The 23,912-nt window shown below is 37.6% G+C and overlaps 1 protein-coding gene across 1 annotated transcript in view; it reads left to right on the top strand.

Annotated features, from left to right (window-relative positions):
• Positions 1 to 9,895: 9,895 nt before the first annotated feature.
• The window catches only part of LOC139457891 (scavenger receptor cysteine-rich domain-containing protein DMBT1-like), a 72,122-nt gene continuing 58,105 nt past the window's right edge, over positions 9,896 to 23,912 (top strand). Inside the window, exon 1 of the mRNA XM_071239238.1 lies at positions 9,896 to 10,286. Within this exon, the coding sequence (XP_071095339.1) occupies positions 9,896 to 10,286 (391 nt within the window). The remainder of the gene's footprint in view (positions 10,287 to 23,912) is intronic.

Here is a 23,912-nt window from a genome sequence, read left to right as displayed (position 1 = left end):
AGCTTTAAGGCTGATGAGACATGGTAAAAGCATTGTATATATTTTTACAAGGCTATGTTATTTAAGTGAGTGAGTGAGTTAATATTTAACGTCACATCGGCAATATTTCAGCCATATCGTGAGGAGAAGTTCTACATTAATAACACACATATGTAGACTTTATAAAAACCTGTCATCGAAAACAGTACAATAACTAGAATATCACAGAGTAGATCTTAAACTAGTTGAGGAACATTTTAAAAGCAGAAAGAATGAACAACACAATATAGAAATGGGCTAGAGATCGTCAGTAACTTAAGGGTTGGTTGGTTGTTTGATTTACGCCGCACTCAGCAATATTCCAGCTATATGACGGCGATCTGTAAATAATCGAGTCTTGAACAGACAATCCAATGATTAATATCATGAGCATCGATCCACGCAATTAGGATCAATGACATGCTTCAACAAAGTCAGTGATCCTGACTACCCGATCCCGTTAGTCACCTCTTACGACAAGCAGAGTCGCCTTTAACTGCAAGTTTGCTGAAAATCTATTCTACCCCAGATCTTCACGGGGCAGTAACTAAAGGGAAATCACTATACTAGGGACCATGGGGACTTACAATGCCTTTGCTTCCTGCATGGACCCAGGATTAAAGTGATGAAATACTACATTTAAAAGCCCGGCATGCATAAAAATACTGGAATGATATGGAACTTACATACCCTCTTAGGGGACAATAATTTTACTCTACTTCACCCTCCCTCAAGGGTACAGCCACTGACAATCTAAGTTACAAATTAGCATTACCAATACATAAAAAAACACATTATGTACATCAAAATGTATGAATTATTTCTATTTTCTTTAAAAAACACAATATTAAATGAGAATTTACATAACTAAAAAGGTCCTTGACTGTTTTTACACAACAATATTTATCCCTTGTGATGGAAAAATCAATACAGTTAAGCAGAACATGCTTGACCCGGATTTTTTTATCACAAGGGATGCAAAACGGAGGATCCTCACCTTTCAATAGATATTCATGGGTATATCTGCTGTGGCCAATCGTCGCATAATGACTTGACTGACAGCACAAGAAGGTATATCCGATAATTGGTTTAATTTCATGTAACTTATTTATACCTACTTGGATGTCCCACTTCTTTTGCATTAGATCACGAATGTAAGATCTGATCACGGGTTTATGGTCAGTGTATGGGATCAGAAGCGGTGTCACAGATTTCTTGAGTGCTGCTTTTGCAGCAGCATCTTCCATTGTGTTACCAATGATATCAGCATGGCAGGGTAACCAACAAAAGGCGATGTCATATTGGCCAGTAGCAAGATCATTAAATAACTCAAGAATTTTAATTTAAAATGGATGTTTACAGAACATATTCGTAATAGCCTGAAGGCACGAAAGTGAATCTGAAAAAATAAGGAATAGTTTATGTTTGGATTGTTTCTTAAAATAGTTTGGTGCTGTTAAATTTGCGTTTGCTTCTGCTGTGAATATTGAACTATTATCTGGTAGTCGTGATGATATTGTTCTGGATCCAGTGACAATGGCACTAGCAACTGCGCCATCATCCTTAGATCCATCAGTAAATATAGATTTATAAGTGTCATAAGTGTTTCGTAATTGATTGTATTCGTGTTTATAAATTTGTGGATTTGTATCCAATTTCTTAAGTCTAGTTAAAGTGAGATCTACATTTGGCCTTACCATTTGTCAAGGAGGCGATGAAAACAGTTGTATTGGAGCTATATCCTGAAAGTAAATCCTAGCAGAAGAAACGACAGATTTATTTTTATTCCAAGTGGTGGAACAAGAGATGTTTTCTTATTGTAAATATCTTCGTAAAGAGGATTAAAAACGCAATTGAAAGCTGGATTTGACTGATTAGAATATAATTTAGTGATTTTAGTGATTTAGTGAATTTATTGTTAAGATAATTTCAGACGGCGTTGTTTAAGAGAAGGCTCATCTGCTTAAACAGACATATTTTGAATAGGATAAGTGTGAAAGGCTCCAAGGTAAAGCCTCAGGCCTTGGTGATGGATAGTATCTAGTTTTTGTAAGTTGAGACAGATTTGTAACTGCCTCTCTATTGTATGCATATTTTTACCAAAATATCAAAATCATCCACGAAAAGTGATCCATCCCCTGAATCACTTACAATCTTGGACAGACTATTTATATAAATACTAAACAAGGTGACTGACAAAATACTGCCTTGAGGGATAACCTGATCCTGATTATAACAGTCACACAGGATGGAACCCAGTCGGACTTGAAATTGTCTGTGTGTTAAAAATGGTGGTATAAAATTAGGTAAACTACCGCTCAAACCCAATTCGTGTATATCCTTTAAAATGCCAATGTTCCAGGCAGTATCCTATGCTTTCTCAAGATCAAAGAAAATTGACACTATGTGTTGTTTATCTACAATAGCATTTTTAACAAAGCATTCTAATCGTACTAAATGATCAATAGTACTTCTATTTTTCCGGAAACCACATTGAATATTAGTAACAAGATTGTTGGTTTCCAAATACCATACTAATCTATTATTTACTATTCGTTCCATGGTTTTGCAAACATAACTGGTTAATGATATAGGGCGGTAATTTGAGGGATCTGCATGATCCCGGCCAGGTTTTGGTATGGGGACTACAATGGCAGTATGCCATGAAAGAGGAAAATTCCCTGATGTCCATGTTTGGTCAAATATTTCTAAGAGCGTCTCAAGACATGATTCAGACAAATGCTTGAGTAACTGATAATTAATATTATTATCCCCTGCAGCAATATCATGAACTTGCTCAAGAGCGGTATGTAGCTCATGCAATGATAATACTTCAATGTAATCTTCACCATTATTCCAAATTTTTTTTAATTGTTTTCTTTTCCTGTTGTTTCTGATATCTCTGAAACTCGGGAACATACTTTGATGATGAAGAATTTTAGGCAAGAGTTTCACCAAGTTTATTTACAATGGCAGATTTATCAATTTTTTGTTTGTCACCGTCTTTAAGATGGCGTACAGACGATTTGGAACCGTTACCTTTTTATTTTTTTAACCATGTTTCACACCTTGGACATTAGTGTGCGTGAATTAATTTTGGAGACACAATTCCTCCACGATTGACGCTTATTATGTTTATAAGCACGCCGTGACTTGGTACTAGTAATTTTAACATTATTCAAGTTATGTACTGTAGGATGTTTACGGAAATATTTTTCCGCTTTCTTCCTACGCTTTCTTGCTTGTTTGCATTCATTGGTAAACAAAACACCAGGGCTACAGGGATGCTTTACTCGAGCAATACAGACACGGGTAGCTGTATGGGTAGCACGGGTGTCAAACAGAATTAAAGTTAGGCTGGTTCCGCCCTTCCGCTCTTGGCAATTATCTGAAGACAGTTAGAACCTGGAGGTCAGTATCGCCAGATTGGGAAATGAGCAACCGTCTTCTGGCACCGGACTCTAGGCAGGTTTTTAATTTATACAAAATTGGAAGGTTTCCATAGTATCTGTGTGGAACAGGAGGACAGATATATTTAAAATAAAAGTTGACCATGCACAGCTTGGCATGACCAGCCTATTGATAGGATCGGGCCCATCCTACCACCCGTCCAGGTGAAGTGAGGGTCAAAGGTGTGTTGGGCAAAGGAACACCTGTTCTTGACACCAGAATCCCGTCATCGACCGACACAGGGGCTCAACCCACGGCAAATCGGTTGCCCAATTGTGTCGCCTCATATGACAAGCAAAGGGATGATGAGGACACATTCCATCCCGGGTCCACACGGGGTAAGAGGAAATAGCGCTGCCCAGCACTCACCACGTGGAGGCTGCACTCCATGAGTGCCATAAGATTTAAGTATATACATTTGAATCACAATTCATATTTAAAATATATGAAATTAAATAAATAAAGGTTCTAGATTAGAATACAGATATAAAAAGAGGTGGTTACATAAAAGAAGCTTTCGCTTATACATATTTAGAAGAATTCTTGATACAAATGCTTGAATACAAATATTTTTCAATTAATTAATTAACTGATCATTTTCGTTAAGATTTTAAAAATGTGGAATACTAATAGTTGCTTTAAGAATAATTCTTCTTTCAAATCAGAATACAAAAGACCACCAATTAAAAAGTGCGTCTATCTTCAACAGAGCAAATGCTAAAAGAGTTAAAACAATGTGTACAAATCCTATCTGCTGGTAGGCAAGAGGCAGGGAACAACATCTAAACATTCCTAAAACTCAGTGCTGGTCTCTTAAATTTACATTCAATACATGAGGTTCAATGACATTAAGAGATAGGTTTAAATTATCTAAGTGTTCTTTATTTGTTGCCATTTACATTTCTGCGATAATCCCATAAATCATTTATTTCAGTTATTAACGTCATGAAAGCGTTGTTTGATAAAAACTATTTTTATTGTATTTTGCAAATGTTGAATATGAAATATTTTTAAATTGCAGCTGATTGCTTTTTTGTCTACTCTCCTGGCCCAATATTTACAGTTATGTTTAGACCAATAAATAACCTTAGAGCAAATTTTGTCTCATGGCTGTCGTTCAAACTTAATAAAAAGTCTAAAAACATTAGTGTGTACTTTATGAATAGGTGAAGCAAGCCCAATATCACCATTAACATCAAGATTGAAAGTGGTTTTATGTACACCCGGGAAATATACGACATGCTCTGTTTGTGATATTAACTTGCATACATTTGTTTATACTCCACATTGATGATCCATAAAACATGACTGGTTCAACCAGAGAACTTATAGAACTTAACACATGCATGGTTAGACATACCTCCTGCCACATCAAACTTCTTAAATAGCAGTGATAAGGCGCGACTGGTAGATTTATGGTGTTTCCTAACAGTCTTTCCTATATCTAAGAAGTAATTGAACCATTAGCCAATATGTCTATAACGTTCATCATTCTGTAATGAGACCACAATTGAATTTAACTCTGGTCGTGTTACAGAAGCACATTGAAAGTTTACAATATTTATCTTGCTGCTATTTACAGTTAAATGCCAACTTTTGCACCAATCATTTGAGGCATTTAGCATAGATAGTAGAGACGCTTTTTCTGGAGCAATGAGCGTGACATCAGCAGCATACAACAACACAGATAACATTAAATCATCTATTTGAATACCACAATTGAAATTATAAATACATTCATCCATATCATGAAATATCCATTTAATTTGCCAAAACAATTTACACCACGATAAAGAGATTGCATGGCGTCCAGTATTTAACCATTTACACCCACTTTACGCAGCTTGAACCTCAAATAATCTCTTGTAACGGTACTAAACACCCTTTTTTAAAACAAAACCAACAAAAGTTGTTTTTAAGCTATTCTATTTTTAATTAAAGTAGATAAAACATAAAGATGATCCGTACAATATCTTTACGGAAACCATTTTATTCATCAGCTAAGATAGTATTTATCTCCAACAGACAAGACAGTCGAGTATTTAATATATCTGCATATATTGTATAAGGGAGTGAAATAAAAGTGTAATAAACCATGCGATTTACCACATTTAGATGGTTCCCCCTTGTCACTGGATGTAAGTTATCACGTGGTGTCTGTCACAACAAGGATCAAGGATACGACTAAGGTGCTTCCATGCCTCTGCTAGTCTCTAAAGTTGTAACTATTTTGTCGTTTATAATTGAACCCAAAAGGTTGGATTATATGGACACATGGCAACTTTGCAAAATTCATGACTAGTAGAGATCCCTTGGCACCTGATATTTGAAGTTTAATTACCTAAATTATTTGTTTCTACTTAGACATTTATGATATGTTTACTTCTTAACGTATTGATAGAAAACACTGCATGTTTACAAGCAAACGATAAGCTTTTTGAAAATGGCGGTTGTCCTGATTTCAGTACAAGTATTACTTTGCTCTAATGCCTTTCTTTCGTCATAATTTGTTTGATCTGTTCATGCTTTGAATATCCTTTGATGTTCTACGTCCATTCGTTTTTACTCTAGTTCTTCAGTTAAGCATTGTTTTTCATTTGTTTTGTATGTCTCTAAATTGGAACTAGTTTCAGTCTCATGTGTGAATCCCGTTGAAAGTCGTTTGATCCCGAACCTTGGAATCCTTGATATAAGAAGTAAATAAGACCCAAACACCTTGATAGTATGATACATGTCACATTTCTAATCTCAATGAAAACAACCAAGTGTATTTAGTCAACCAACAGTATACCATTATCTTTCTTCTATGCCATTTAATCTTGGCAAAATTATGTTTCCAAGATGAATTCTCATACGCCCATGTCTAAGGTATGGAACATGATCCAGAAAATTAAAGGTAAATGTTCTAAATCTAGCATACATCACCTTAAAAATGGAGACGAACTATTGACTGATAAATCGGAAATTGCAAATAAACTTGGTGACACATAAGCAAAACATTCTTCTTCCTCTAACTATAAACCTAAATTCCCAAAATACAAAAAAACTGCAAGAAACGAAAATCATTAAATTTCAAATCAGATAATGGGGAAGATCATAACGAAATATTTTCAATCCATGAGCTTCATACTGCTCTTGGACAATCACACGATACTGCTACAGGAGCTGATAATATACATTATCAACTCCTGAAACATTTACCAGACTCATGTTTAGAAAACCTTCTACTAATTTTTGATGAAATCAGGACATCAGGTGAATTTCCATCCTCATGTCGAGATGCTATAAGTGTTCCAGTATCTGAGCCAGGACGTGATCATACTGATCCTTCAAATTATCGTCCAATTTCATTGACCAGCTGCGTTTGCAAAACCGCATGATCAATAATCAACTTGTTTGGTACTTAGAAACCAATAACCTAATTACAAATATTCAATGTGGTTTCCGTAAAAATAGAAGTACAATTGATCATTTAGTACGTTAAAAATGCCATATTAAACAAACAACATGCAGTGTCTATATTTTTCGATCTCGAAACATGATATTTTAAAGGACTTACACGATTTTGGATTGAGAGGCCCTTTGCCTCTCTTTATACCCAAATTTTTAACTGACAGAGAATTGCAAGTCTGCATGGGCTCAACCCTGTCTGATCATTATAATCAGGATCAGGGTGTCCCACAAGGCAGTATCTTGTCTGTTACACTATTTAGTATTAAGATAAATAGCCTGTCTAAGGTCTTAAATGATTCCATAGATGGGTCGCTTTTCGTGGATGATTTTAACATATCTTGTAGTGGTAAAAATATGCATTCAATTGAAAGACAATTGCAGTTATGTCTAAATAAAATTCAAAGATGGTCACTGGAAAATGGCCAAGACAAATTGTATACTTTTTTTGTCGCAAATATAAACCACATCAAGACCCTGTACTGTACATGGAGTGCACACATCAAAATTGTAAAGGAAGCGAAATTCCTGGGACTTATTTTCGATAGCCATTTGACATTTAAACCCCATATCAAATACCTTACAGCAATATGCCTGAAGGCACTCGATTTGTTAAAAGTCGTTTCCAATTCAAAGTGGGGAGGTGACCAGAAGACCCTCCTCCAACTATATAGATCTCTCATACGTTCAAAACTGGATTATGGCTCCATCGTTTATGGGGGAGCATGCAAAAGCAATCTAAACATTCTGGATTCTATACATCACCAAGAACTACGGCTCTGCCTTGGATCCTTCAGAACTTCTCCCATTAACAGTTTATATGTAGAAGCTGATGAACCATCACTAAAACTCAAACGTCTAAAATTATCTTCACAGTATATAACCAAATTATCTTCAAATCAGTCAAACCCTGCATATGATTGCGTTTTTCACCCCCTATATGGGGACCTCTACCAAAAGAAATCTTCTCTTATTCTTATTAATGATGGTGACACAGTTGCTAGCGCTACTATCATTGTATCCAGAACAGTATCGTTCAGGTTGCCACATGACAGTTCCATTTTCACGGCAGAATCACCCGCCATCTTAACGGTTCTTAAATACATTCAAAATCAATCTAAGCATAAGCAGTTCATAAGATTTTCAGACTCTCTTTCGAGTCTTCAGGCTATTCACAATATGTCCAGTACACATCCACTTCTACTCGAAATTGTCGAATTATATAATGATCTAGCTACTGGCCAATATGACATCGCTTTCTGTTTGTTACCCAGCCATGTTGGAATCGTTGGTAACACAATGGCTGCTGCTGCTGCTGCAAAAGCAGCACTCAACAAATCTGTGACACCACTTCTTATCCCCTACAGTGATATTAAACCCTTGATTAGATCGTACATCAGAGATCTAATGCAAAAGAAGTGGGACACCCAAGTTGGTATCAATAAATTACATCAAATTAAGCCAACCTTCGGTTACACCTACTTGGGTTGTCAGTCCAGATTTGAAGAGGTCATATTGCGACGATGTCGTATTGGCCATTGCAGATATACACATGAACATATACTGAAAGGTGAGGATTCTCCATTTTGTATTCCTTGTGATGGGATAATCACGGCCAAGCATGTCCTGCTTGACTGTATTGATTTTGCCATCACAAGGGATAAATATTTCAAATCATCATCTCTTAAGGATCTTTTTAATAGTATCAGTTGTCATTTAATTGTTAGATTTTTAAAAGAAATAGAACTTATTGATAAATTTTGATTGTGTAGATAGTTGATTTTTATAATATTGGTAGTCTTTAATGAGTAACTTAGATGGTTAATGACTGTATCCTCAAAGGGGGTTGAAGTAGTGTAAAATTATTTTCCCCCTGAGAGGATATGTAAGACCACATCCTGAAAGTACGTTTATTCATACCACTGTTTTTAAACGTAGTATATTTGTTTTGTTTTAATTATGGCTTAATTGCATACCATCGCCAGCAGCTGAAGGGATGGTGTAAACCCTGCTGGGGAGCCGTGCAGGTAGCGGAAGTATTGTAAGTCCCCACGGGCCCCAGTAAGGTGGCCTAACTTTGGTTGCTGGCGATCTCTAGCCCGTTTTTTAAATTATTGTTGAATAATAGGTTATTCATTTGATTGTTGTATACTAGTTTTACTTATAAACTGTGATATGCTAGTTGTTTTACTGTCCGTCGATGACAGGTTTTATATTTTAATGTCCGTATTATAAATGTTCTCGTCACGATATGGCTGAAATATTGCCGATGTGACGTAAAGCTTTAACTCACTCACTCTATGACATTGTGTAATGTCAATTCATTTTGCACATTTATCTCTCTCCACTTTCATATGATCATAAGAAATCCACTTTCACATGATCATAAGAAATATTGCCTGTCCCGTTGTTCATCTCTAATGGGGAATGAAAATCAGTTAAGCTTCAATGGCCCCATAATCTGCCTAATTTAACGCAAGGACGCTTTGGGATTTCTGAGAAAAGAGAGGAGTTAAAAGTCGTGTTCCATTCTAAACATTCACGGGAGGATAGATATGGTCACAGAAAGAAACAAGAAACTGAACAGGATAAGATGTGTTTAGAAAATAACGTGAATATATAGAAATAAGCATGAACATATTTCATCTCCAGTTATTACATAATAAAATAACTATTAATTTTAACTATTTGAAAATATTTGGTATTATTCTACCGAAAACATGTTGTGTGCACACTCAGATGACTAGGATGTTCTGATGAGATGAAATAATCTAAGATTGATATAAGGTCCAAAACGACCAAGAAATCGAATGCAATTTGACATCATCAAACAAAACAACTTGTTTGTGAGAAAGTGTCTATGTTTAAAATATTGGGCTGAAGTAAGTATTTGGGTTTTTGTTTTTTATAGTTGTGATCTAGTATCACTGAAAGTTACATTGAAAAACAGCAAATTGAGACGAACCGATTAATTTTGATGGTCAGTTGGTTGATTAACCACTTTCCAACAGTACAGACGGTGTGTTGTGTTTCAGCTGCTGCAGTGGTATATGCCCGTCAAGGAAGTAATGCAACCTTGTCCTGGAGACTACCCCAGCCTGCTGTCAGAGAGTTTACAGTGAGACGTTATTCATCAGACATTACTCTGTTCTATGTGACCAACTACAACAAGGTGGACATCACTAGCACGTACAGGACAAGAGCAGAGTTTACTGGGAACATTGATTCGTCAGGATCTGGTGTGTTCAGTTTCCTGCTGTATGATGTTGTGTGGAATTCTGACCATGGTGTCTACAGATGTTACAGGGGTTCACCAGGATCTAGAGGGGATCAGATGTCTGACTGTGGACAGGTGCTTCATGTCATACGTAAGTATATGATTCAACTGATTGTACAATGCTATTTGTTAGAATGTGATGATATGTATTTGGAATCCATAAACTGATACGTTCTTTCAATCACATTCCCTCAAACAGTTTTCCCTGAAAACATGATTATATATATAGTGTGCACTGCAGGTTTATGTTGGTTGTATTCTTTTGTGTGTTGCCCTTGTTTAGTTTTCAAATCGGTGTCAGGGCAGTACCCTTTTGGTTAAAGCGATCAATCGCCACGCCAAAAACCGGGTTGAATTCCCCACGTGGGTACAATGTATGAAGCCCATTTTCTGGTGTCCCCCACCTCAAGATTGCTTGAATATTGATAAAGGCAGCCTTAAATACACTGACTGACTCACTCAAACTGTTATCTGACTAGTTGTTATCAATTAAGACAATTTCCTTGGTTGATACCTAGCAAAGGACACTATGCAATGATGATTAAAAATACTAATATGATCAGAGATACTTGTCTAACGCAATAATCAAACTTACAACACAAGTTAGGCACCAGTCATATGTTTCTTTCTTCAATTTGTCCATCACTTGATTGTCTGATTTGTTTACATGTCGCCGCCGGGTGGCATTAGTACGGATGTGCGGCGTAAGGCAACACACACATACATTTTTATGCAAGTTGTGTGAGTGGCGCGTGCTACCGGTAGGGTAGGGTATGCTTACCCTTTCCGCGAACACTTGGTGTCTTCACTGATTTTCCGTGTTCCACTCATATTATTTTCACCACTATGTTGCATTTTGCGCTCAATGAAATATGTTTCGTTGGAGAATCGAGACTTATTAAGTTCCCTGGCTTTGACGTTTTATGCTTTAATAAAAACGTCATTGTTTGTTCTTTGTACAAGTACCTGGCTGCATCTGTGCACAAAACAAACATTCTTCTGGATTGGAAGGATATACATCACCTGTTCTTCATAACTGGTCTACTAATTTTAAGTTTTGAACATCAAACCTCTATTTGTGATGAAGAAAAAACATAAAATCTCATCAGAACATATTTCTATTAATTGCATGAAAAGGCAGTGATGTAAAATATGGAATTTACCATCACATATAACTCAGAAGCACAAGTTTATTGTTTCAGTTAGAGATGTAAACGTGTATTGTCATAAATGCAAGTGTCTACAGGTAAAGGCGTTTCATATTTGAATGTTGCCAGTGCATGTCTGTGTGATCATTGAATTTAATATTTTGCATTCTTCACCCAAACATTGCCAACACTAGACTGTCATGTTACTGATGGTATTACCACTGCCCGTACACACTGCATGTTTCCGAAAAGTAGGACACCGGTCAAATGCAATATCTCTTAGCTCTTAAAAAACGTTGACAAGAAAATATGTTCATTATGTGACATTTGTTTTCCATTTGCTAGAATGTTCCTCAAAGAGATGAATTTAATAGTTGTGCAATCATTGTACAAGTAAACACTATGGCCTGAACTTACTGAAACCCAGCTGCATGTTGTGGAATATTATTATTCCGTGAGTATTAGTCTCTATCGCATACATTCACGACCTGTGCCAGAAAATGTTTTTAAAAATCACTTTTAGGTGATTATCTCAATTTTGATTGATTTATTTTTGATATTGCTGAAATACTCACAAAACAACATTAAAAAGTATCTACAGTGACTTCACAACTACCCCGATCTATTTGCTTCACTGGGACATTAACGGGGATTGAATGTTGGTTATGTCATGGATATTTCAAACGTAATGAAACTTTGTATTACTTTATTTTGAACCCCAAAACGAAAAACATAGACTTTCTTCAGAGATTTCACAAGTGTAACGAGGGACATGAAAATAACATTTAGGTAAGACTAATTATCTTATTTAGAAACAGGTCAATTTGCCCACAGTTTTGGAGATGCACTTGCACCGACAAGAACATTGAAGCGGTCAGTTCCTTAAAATACCTTGGTCCTTCTCAATAAACATTTATTCTTCTGTCCTCGAGTTGACCCGGTTCAGACGAGTTGTTACTATTGGTCACCCATGCGCTAAAGTCTCCACAAAGAAAAAAAACAAAGTGAAGGTAAAAAGTGGAACCCAATTTGAGGAATATGCGTGGCCACCAATACGATTCCTTACAAAGAAAGGTACTTTTCTAAGTATGCAGGCACAGTATTGTCACATGGTGTGGTACCTGAAGTGACAGCATTTCAATAATTTTAGTTTATCTAACATACTATACACTAAGGCATAAAATACATTAAATATGGTATGATGTAATTGGTGTTGGTTGTGAACTCTGCCATCAGCGTAATAAATATTCGTTTTATTATGTTCCATAACCTAATCTGAAGTTGTGAACTGTTTTAATTTCAAAATGAAAAAGGTAAGAACAACTCAAGATGTCATAGAGAGAGCTTTACGCATATAGGTTATATGGTTACGACAATTAGAAAGGGGTGTTTCATTTATGAAGCATAATCTATATCAGTATTTATGTTATATTTGATGTACCAGAGAATAGGTTACAAGGTAATGTGCAATATCGGTAATTTATTAGAATAAATGTTTTTTTTCTGTGGTACAACATGAGTGGTGAGTTACACATGAGTGTGTGTTACTAAAAGTGATCAAATCATGTCCATGGCCATTAGTAATATCAGCTTATAGCATTGTCCACTGTACGATGCCGACCATATCATAAACATATGGCACCCATCACAAACACATGAAAAGAAAGGTCAATTGTTCACCTGAAAAACATGGGAAGATAGGGTGCAAGTCAAAAAAGGAATTGCACACAGAATACACATACCAAACAATGTGTTTGGTTAATCAGAATACAAAACTGGAAAGTGGGAATAACAGTATTTTAGACAGTATAATAGCTGTTGTCTGATGTGGGAGACATTCACAAATACGGGTATCCTGGCAGACACTCTTTCCACTAGACCATGGGGCCGGTCCGTCATTGTACGAAGTTTCAATAGCAGATTTCGTATTGCCAAAAGTATTTTACACCAAAATCAGGTATGATGTAACAAATTATTATTATGACAATAGTCATAGATTTAATCTTTGTTTTCCTCGTTCAAAATGGAAAGGATTTTATAAATATATCACCCTTCCAAGTGTATGTATGTTTAGTGGATAATATGAGGGAAAGGTACAATAGCCCTGTGTGAATACTCTTTATTATCGCATTTAATATAAAATTCTCTTGGGGTAGCAGATGACGAGGCGAGGATTTATTTGCACGTTTATGGAAACATATAGGTTCATAACACAAGTAAATAGTTATTAGATTGAACACAAACGTTGAGGTCTCACAGTCTCTGCCATGTCCCCGGTAAATGATTTGAAGGACCAGCAAATATAAGTGCTTTATAATTATTAAAAAACTGCTTTAACCCTGAAATGATCCATCTGTTGTGCTACAGGCGACCGTTTTCACCGTGTCCCATTTCTATTATCAGCCCGCCGCTGCCTTGAGCATACGAAGCAGTAATACTTTGAATATCCTCTTATAGATATTGTCGATCGTTTCCTCATGTATATGTATAATTCAACCCTGCAGTAGAATCGATGACTTCCACAACGCGTAAAATGGGATGCCAAAGAAATAATGCCTGGGTACGGACAAGTTTTTTTGTAGAACTATTTGACTGGAGACCCCTTCTGAATTTGGTAAAAGTCGTGGTCGAAAAGCTTGCCTTATTCAAAACCATGTGGTCGTCACAGTACAATGTACTATGCGAAAATATACAAGCATATGTTACACCCGAAGACGTATCGGTGTTTCCTAGTAGCGTAAAGGGGTTTTCAAGTTCCATCTATAGCAGTGATTCAGCCATAGAAAACATGAGTAATTCTCCAGACGTGGATGTGTGACAGTCCCAGGGTTGAATCATGTCAGCACCAGCTTCCTCGTGTACATTTACAGGTACAAACGAATACAGACTTGGGTAATCTGTGACCCACCGTCGAACCCTGGGATAAATGCAAAGAGCGAGCTAGGATAAGTTGTAAATTTTTCGATAAGTTGTATATTTATAATACTTATTCTATCTCACACGATCTGTGCCCGCCCATCCGCCCACGCATCACAGTTACACTAGCCTATTAGCTCCTAGAAAGAGAATGATGAAGCAGTCAATGGATCAGAATGAGGAGAGCGTGTTTACTTACACTACTGCCTAGAAGTTCATTCCCCTTGGCATTGGCAACGCGTTACGCACCCCGTGTGCACCCCGTTGGTCACTCGCGTGGAACCTGTACGCCACCCGTGTGATCCCCTTGTGCAACGCATTGAACACGGGTGTGCACCCCGTTCGTCACTCGTGAGCAACGCGTGACACATTCCAGGGGGAACAAACATTTGACCAAAGAAGGACCCATGTTAAGCTGAACTTGGAGGTGGTAACAAGGTGATAAGACTTTCAGTGATCATGTTTATGAGGTTTGGCGGAGCATTGTTTTATTGGACCCTAATTACTTTATGATGGTTGGGTCTCTTTGTCTCAGCTCCATAGCCGTGACGCTGGGAAAGGGCAGCATTTAAGTAATGAGTGTAGGTTATATAATGTAGGATACACTTTGTGGAGAGGGTTCTACTAATTACTGTACCACAGGAAGAGAGACCTGTAGACGTGAGTGCGGGGTTGTGTGTAAGATGACCTTTGCATAATGGCCGCCAGGAGAGGTAAACATTGCTTTTTTACGGGCTTGTTAAATAAATTCCCAGTGCTGCTGTCAAAATATCTTCTTCGTGATCCTAGATGCATCATTTTGGCATTTACAATATAAACTCTTTCAACGTACAGTAATGGTTTACTTGTCATATCTTTAGGAGTATTTGTCAATTGTGTTTAGCTTACAAGCAATAATTGTAATTTGTGGTGACATGTCTCATTAAAACATAAAGATTGCTCTCTTTGGTCAGCAATCAGAAACTGTTCTCCTGCGTCAGTTCTTGTTCAGCCTTCTTGTTCTGGTTTTTGGAAGTCTGGGTATGTTCTTCTGTCTTTCTCTGTACATAGGTGACCTCATGCTGTCAGAAGTAGGAAAATGGCAGAGATATTCCCCAGGAACTTCATCAGTGTGTCGTCTGAGTTTGGCCAGTTCATCAGCATAAATACGTAGGATAGGCGTAGTCTCAGTTCTGGCACGATCAAAAAGCTTACTTCTAAAGGCATCAACATGATCGAGATAAGGAGCTGATTGGTGATTGTGGTCTGGGCCGATCTTTACTAGTCTGTCCACAACAGTCATAATGTTTCCCTTGCAAGTAGCCTCAGTACACATCCAGTAGACTGCATCATTTTTCTTTCTGTTCACTCTAAACTTGTAACCTCCATGATGATGAGCATATCTGCCTCCCCGAGGATGAGGTAGAAAGGAAACTGCCACTAGAACATTTGACATTTTGATTATGGACAACAGGCAAGACATTTTCCTTTTATATCTGTGTATATGCTTCGCTTCATTTGAGAAAGGCAAAATTTACTGATCTCTTTATCTCAGTGGTTTAAGATTCTTTACTCATGTGTTAGCTATACAACACTAATATTCCCACTTAAAAGCAGTGTTGGTTTTAGGCTTAATCATCTTTGACTTTCCCGTTGCTCAACGTTGGCCTACTCCGGGAGAGTGCTTGGACTAGTGATCACACAGATTAGGCAATCTGGGCTGACCAGTAACTAGACAATTTGGGTATGAATTGGTTTAGGAAATCAGACGATCTGGGTAGACTTCGTTTTCAGACGTGTCACTCAGACAAATAAGAAGAAGAAGAAGAAGAAGAAGATATTTTATTAAAGTGTCACACACATATAAATGTGTCTTGCCAGATTTGGCCTATGAGACACTACAATTCAATAAATGTATGTTAATTTTTTTTTTGATATTGGTTTAAAATATATAAAGGTAATAATGACAATTATCTATCATGTATGCTGAAAGGGTTTGAAATTGTTAATAAATAAGTTAGTAATGTACATAATTATATATAAGCAAGTGTTGACCTTCTTCGGTCAAACATTTTCGACACCATGGCAGCTAGGGATGTGATGTTATATTCATAATTCAGCAGGTGGATAACCTTTTGTAATGAAGATTTTCCCGGAAACGTGGGGTCAGTTGTATATATTTTGTTAAAATGATTATGCGGCAAATCCGAGTGGAAGGGTCAATCTGTGACAAAGTGAACCTCATCCTGGACTGCACGATTGTTACATAATTTGCAAATACGGTTCGCAAGGGGCATAACGGGACTCGAGTACCATCAGGTCTCTACTTCTAAAGTTAAGTTTCCACATCGTAATTTACTTAACACAGAACACTTTGATCTATTCAAAATTTTAGTAATGTATGTTTCCGCGCTGAGTATGTGTTTGAATAGGCGGTATGTCCTCAGTTTGTTGCCGTTTATGTTATTTCTATCGTCCCACAATCCAGCTAACCAGTCACGATGATCTAAGGCAATGAGCCAATCTTTTACACACAAAAATTCAAAATCACTAATATTATTTACATCGGTAAAATGAAAATGAAATCCTGTGAGCATACCGATAATTCTGTTACTTAAAGATTTGCGGAAGTTACGTGACCATCTGCGAATGGCGGAAACTAATCTGTTGTCACTTATAGATTGAAGCTTACAGCAAAACCTTACAGTTTCGATTTTATGTTTGGTGGATGGTAAAGTCAAACCCATTTCACCCCGGACGGCTGGATTTGGCGTTTTCCCACCAACGGTGAGAAAGAAACGACAAACTCTTTCTTGCACTGCATTAACACAAGAAAACTCGCTACTTCCCCATATTGCTTCACCGTAAGTGAGGATTGGTTGAACTAAGTTGTTGTAAAGGGTGTTAAAAACGTCTATGCCATTCCATCAGCGGAGTAAAATTTGCAGACTAAAATACTTTGCGCTCTATTAGCAGACTTGGCAGACTTGGCTATTTCTCTCGCTGTGAAGTTAAGATCGAGATTTTCATGCAGCCATATCCCATGATACTTGTAAGTATTACAATAGTCCATAACGTAACCATTAATGGCGAAGGCGAAATCCGATCCAAAGACTGATAGTGGACGGTAATGGACAATTTTAGTTATTTTCGTATTCACGAGTAGTCGCCACCTTGAGCACCAGTTTGTCACACAGGCTAACATACGTTATAGGGCGTTAGTATCAGGGGCAATATGTGCAATGTCGTCCGCATAGAGGAGCAAACTCAACATCTGCCCATCAATATAATACCTGCATTTAGACTATTGATTTCGCTCGCAAAGTCATTGATATAAACGGAAAAAAGTGTCGGTGATAAACCACAGCCCTGTCTCATGCCAGCCGAAACAGGAAATGGGTCCGTTAGGTAGCCATTGATACGAACATGTGACCAAGTCCCATCATACATTGCCTGGACTGCCTCAACGAACTTTCCCTGGATCCACAGTTATATAAGTTTATACCAGAGACAGCCCCGATTGACTTTGCCAAATGCCTTTTTCATGTCAATGAAACACACATACGTCGATTGTTTGGAAAGCTTCCTGTTATTGATTATCGAGTAAAGACTAAATATGTGCTCCTGAGTTCGGCGTTTTGTACGAAAACCGTTTTGCTCATCAGCTAATACACACTTTCGTCTCACCAATGACTAAGTCGACAGTTCAGAATATCTGCGTATATCTTACACGGTACTGATAGCAATGAGATTCCCCTATATCCAAGTGGGTCACGGTGATCCATATTTGGTTTCTTAATCGGATTTATAACGCTTGATCGCCAAGTAGTTGGACAAACGTTGTTATTAAAACAATAAGAAATCAATTTTAAAAGAATGTCCATACAGTTTTTATTCTTAAGAGATTCAGCGGGTATTGAGTCGGTACCGATCGACTTGCCACTTGCTTCAATCTCTTGACGTGTTATCGGTGAATCTAGGTCAGTAGTGTCATACACAGGATTGTCTCTCGCGTAACGGTTGTTTACATCGTCGATGACATTTTCAAAGTGGGCCTGGTCAAATTGTGGCAAGTCCTCCTCTACAAAAAGAGAACTGTAATCGGGTTGCCATTTGTCAAGAACAACATTTTTGTCTGTACACACAACTTGTCTTCTTTTAACACTCCCAGGGGACGCTGGAATGCCTATCGTTACTAATGCCTATCTTACCTATAGCCTTCCAAAATGATCGAGAACCCTCGCCTTTAAATCTATCGAGCAGCTGCTGCCGTTCACGAAGTTGGTAGATGCGTTTAAATTTTCTCAAAAGCCTATCAAAGAATTTCCGTTTCATCACGTAAATCTCTTTTAGTTTCCTACCGTTAACCGTGGACTGATCCCGCAGCCAAATACGCTCTGTCGTGCACAGATAGTGCCTTTTCTTCTGAAGCTCATCACACAAGTATGTTTTGTATGTAGATTTAGCATTCGGGTTTCTCCTTACTGACTGTCGTGTTAAACACAAACTATCTAACTCATGCATTAAACTAACAAACTCGTCATACGCAGCGTCAACGTTATTTGAAACAGTCAAATCTCTCTCAATTTTATGAACAACGGCTGTTACTTTACCAATGATATCGTCTTGGGATAAAAACGAGTTGGTTATCTTACCAGCGTCGTATCGTTTGTGAGACATGGACGGAGTTTGCTGCTGCGCGAAGCATACGTGTACATCTGCAGACACAGAGGTAGGTACGGTCACGTTCCAGGTAAGTAATGAGTGGTCAGATAAAGTATCCGGCACGTTACATCCTGTAACTAACAACGATGACCGCGTGACGGCGAAATCTCTGAAAAAGTTAAGATGTTCATGAGTTGAACAAATAAGTCAGGTGTGACAGTTATCACAATCTCATCGGTTATAAAAATTTGATACATGCCGAGTGACACTCTTGATGGGTCAGTGATTAGACAATACACACGCTTCCTATTCAGTATGTACGTATAATTACATAGCTGTGTGTATGCATGGTACGTATGGCTGCATGTATGTATGTAAGTTATGTGTGTGCGTGCGTGTGTGTAAATGTATGTAAGCCTAGATTACAAAATAAATGCTTCGGTCGTTTGAAGGCAGAGGTATTCCCGGGAAAGAACCCTACTCTCGCAGTTGGTCACTAGAGCTTAATCTTCTCTCGCAGAATTATTTTTAAATAATGCGAGTTGAGCTGAGTAAGCTTAGCGATTATAGGCTGTTGTGTGAAAACAATGCTTCAGAAAGATCGACGTCCTGTTCCTTTGAACAAACTACAGATTACGGATTGAACGCCAGAAGTGTCTGTCCGGTTTCTTAATGATTAATTACTTTTGCTGGAGAATATGTTTCTTGTACAAGCGTTATAAAACATGTTAACATCAAAATATATGAATGTTGAAGCTAGGTTTCAGTTTTCCTTGATTTAGCAGGCCCATCATACCGAAAAACAGCCTAACTGTTTATATTACTAAATCCTGCTATGCTTTACATCTGACAAAGCTGTACATTACTATTATATAAGGCCTTAATCTTATCTTTATTTTAAACATATATCATATATCATTACCAGATCCTGATGTGCGTGTTTTGGCTACCACTCAGTTACCAAGATTACTGGGATTAGATGGGCGATTGGGCGAGATGTCAGACATCTTCAGTGTGTTTGGGGACCATACTTTTAACTACTGCCCGTTTATTTGTGATAACTGATACCAGAAATCACGCATCCCAATTTAGACAACAAATTATGATGCATATGAATTCTAGTTGCTCAATACCATAGACTTTATGTTTTTTTTGTCAAGACTTCGAGTCAGACAAAACCAAAAGAACTTCGCTTGTCGCTTATTTGTTTATCACCGCCATTTCTCGCATGCTGTTTTTCCAGAAAGGCGTGGTCAATTAACTTATATCAGCTTTTGACGGATACAGCCAAACTTATTCCACTGCATTGGAACAAGTTTTCCCACTAACGAATGCATTCGGTTCCAAAACGGAAGCTATGCTACCAGTATGCCTTCATTTAAGACTCATTCAACACTTTTTATTCCAATAGACAGGAGGGCCTGAAAATGGAACATATATTTGTTTTTTTTTCATTAAAGGAATCTCTCACTGAGCCAGCTCCTGTAAGTGCAAGTCCAATAGCCCAACTCGAACTACAGAATTATGATATATAGTGTTATGATAACATCAGGATCATGTTGCAGGGTTCAAAATTGACAACACAAGTCCCTTGTTATGAGACTAGAAGAATTCAGAAAGGACTAGTGACATATTCCTTGTGGACGACCACTGTAACTATTAGGCTGGTGGAAACTCTGCAGAAAATCTTCATTGTAGACTATTGCAAAATAAAATTCAATGTGCCTGTCATCTAAGGTGATGAAATTCGCTGTGCGAGAAACCTGTGATTGTGGGTTCGAATCCCAGTTTGTCAGCATCACACCTAATTTCATTGGCTTCACCAAATACTATGACTGAAATACAAACTCACTCATATCATATTTTTTTGTGTATATACTATATGATATCGATCTCTGAATGCAATTGGGTTGGATATAGCTTTTGATCAGATGTATCTATTCTTGTTTATGTGACACGGTTTCTTTTGAAACATGCTAATCGATCAGAAATTTGAGCAAGGAAATGGAATTTGTTGATATTATGCTAATTATAAAGTGACAAATCCCTTTCCATATCTAATAGAAATCTCTGCATAAAGGAGAGTCGATTGTACAGATGTTCGCGAAAAGGTGGTCGTATCCTGCCCCACCAGTGGCACCAGTGGCAAGTTAACTGTTCACCTGAAAAAAATGGGAACATATGGTACAAGTCAAAATTGGGAATTGCATCGGACATCGTTTTTGTCACTGATACGTCAAATTTGGAAATGTCCTTCCACATGTCTACCATAAAGCTTTTTATAAGCTTGACTGAGGCCTCGAATATTGTGGTAAACTTGATGAAACACATTCTGAGCAAGAGTCGTATGATGCTCTTTAAAATCTTGGTAGAAAAAGCATGCTTGATTGTATCTCAAAAGTTGCGAAATGTAAACACCAGAGCTGCTGGAATATTGCTCGACATGAATGGAAAGTAAAAGTCATCCCTGTTGTCATACAGTCTTGTGGAGTGTGTTTTCTTACTCTGAATCTTCATGCATTGATGTAAATCTGAAACAGATGAGGCGGTCTCACTGGTCTCCTTTATTATTGTTCAGGTTGGTAAATCAGTAGAAGGGAATTGGCTGTTTGATTTATATTGAACGATATCAGATTATCGATATACCTGAAGCAACATCTCATTTTGTCCGGGTACGGTGATATACAGTACCCCCGTCATTTAGTCTGACTATGCAACCCTATTTTGTCGCCTATTACAACAATATGATCATCTATCAGATCGTCTTGACTTTGCACCGACAATTTTTTTAAGCAAGTGCAAGTCATATGAGGTAGAATCTCATTGTCATTAGGATGGAGACAGAAGGGACATAACTTGTAATCGCCGCTGGTGGCACTTTCCTCGGGAAGATGGACGTGATTGTGTTTCTTAGTTTGTCAGCATCATGACGATTCTGGTGTTTTGTTTTATCTATTTGATAAACATCTAAGAGCTACATCCTTTCGAGCTTTCCTCCCACATCTAGTGAGTGGGCAAGTGAGTATGGTTTTACGCTGTTTTTAGCAATATACCAGCAATATCATGTCGGGGGACACCAGAAATGGGCTTCAAATATTTTACCCATGTGGGGAATCGAACCCAGGTCTTCAGCGTGACCAGCGAACGCCAGCGAGCTACCCCACCGCCCCCTCCCACTTAAAACTGACATGCTGTAAAAATAAATTACTTCAACACTGGACCAAGAGCGAAGGCTATGGAAATGTCCGAGCTATCTTCAAGTCAGGTTGAAACCGGTTTTGGAGATGAATTGGTCTAATCAGGTTTTTGTTGCAAATCATTAACTAACTGGTGGTCTACCCTGTCCGGTATGGTCCCTTACATCGAGGATATGTTGTCAATAGGCTGAGGATGTTTAGTGGATCCTGCTTCCAGTGTCCTGGTAGCAGCTAGAGAGCATCTAGGAGTAGACCATGTAGACCATGTGTTGGAAAAGTTCAGCAAAAAGGAAATAGTCAAATATTTGCTACCTAAAAAAACAAACTCAGAACTATTATTATTGTCTATTTGGCATTAAGTATGGCTATCCCTGAAATGAATTGTGTGATTGTACAAATGTCGTGAGCAATGAACATATTCATGTTGATTGTCACAGGGCCTGAAAAACACATGCTATGTACAAGTGACAGTCGGCATATGAGCACTAACACACATGTTCATATTTTCACAATTCATGATTACACCAAAAGGGATACATGTCAAAATAATAAAACCTTTATCATCTTAGCCTAAAACAAAACGAATCTGAATCCAAGAAATTGTTAATAGCAAGAGCAGTGACACATGTCATCTGAAGCTGATGACCCCAAATGTGTCACTACCATCCAATTCGCTCTTTTCTGTATGCCGAATTTGCCAAAGCAAATACCTTTGATAGTTTGACAATATAGTTAAGGTGTAATGATGTTTAAAATGTTAATAAGATCAACCTGTCACTTTATTATCTCCAAATAGGTTCCAATATTTTAGTAGCTGTTATTTCACAGCATAATCACTGGATTCAAATTGTCAACGACCATCAGTAGTTCACCGATGAATTCTCAAAATATCTGAAATATTTTCCATGGATCAGTCAAGTTGGTCAAAAAGGTGTATGGACCTGTGGAATCCACCTGTTTTGGCAAGTTACCCCATCTCCTTCATAAAAGGTTCCAAAGCAATGCAAGATGCCCCCGTATCCACAAATAAGTAACGGTGACAATAATTAAACACTTACTCTCTCCTCTACACCACTCACATAAAAGAATAGTGTGTTATTTCAGGTACATTAAGTATAATTGACTACAATCTGAAAATATACTAGTATTCTTGTTTGTTTGTTTTTTGTTTAACGCCGCCCTCAGCAATATTCCAGCTAAATGACGTTGGTCTGTAAAAAATGGAGTCTGGACCAGACAATCCAGTGATTGCCATCATGAGCATCGATCCACGCAACTGGGATCGATGACATCTATCAACCAAGTCAGCGAGCCTGACCACCCGATCCCGTTAGTCGCCTTTTACAACAAGCATAGTTTTACGGCAAGTATTGGTTGCTAAAGACCTATTCTACCCCGGAATCTTCATGGGTCTACTAGTAATCAACAGACGAAGGAATTCTTTTGTACTAACTTATGGTATCAAGAAACAAACAGAATGCTTAAACATTTTTTAAATTATGAGCCACAAATTTTCACGTAAGTCTGTTAATTTTCTGGAATCTGCTCCATGCTAAGTTTTAACTGGGCATAAATTTCATTGGTCTAAATAGACCATGGCTGGCTACGTTAAACTCTTTTGATCTTTAGAAATAAGGTAGAAAAAGGCTCCATGGCACGTGACGATTTAAAGGTCAAGCAAAATATATACTTTGTCACTGAGTCCATGCCTACAATGTGTGTAAGGTTTTGGAAGTGTATCTCACAAAATGTATGGACATCAAAATACTTTCCTTTTTGTTAAGTAATATTTCCTTCAGTAACATGTCGTTT

The sequence above is a fragment of the Haliotis cracherodii genome, unplaced genomic scaffold (assembly GCF_022045235.1).
Source record: "Haliotis cracherodii isolate W230 unplaced genomic scaffold, xgHalCrac1.p SCAF_12, whole genome shotgun sequence".
In the NCBI taxonomy this organism is placed as follows: Eukaryota; Metazoa; Mollusca; class Gastropoda; order Lepetellida; family Haliotidae; genus Haliotis; species Haliotis cracherodii.
This window is presented reverse-complemented; position numbering and strand designations above follow the sequence as displayed.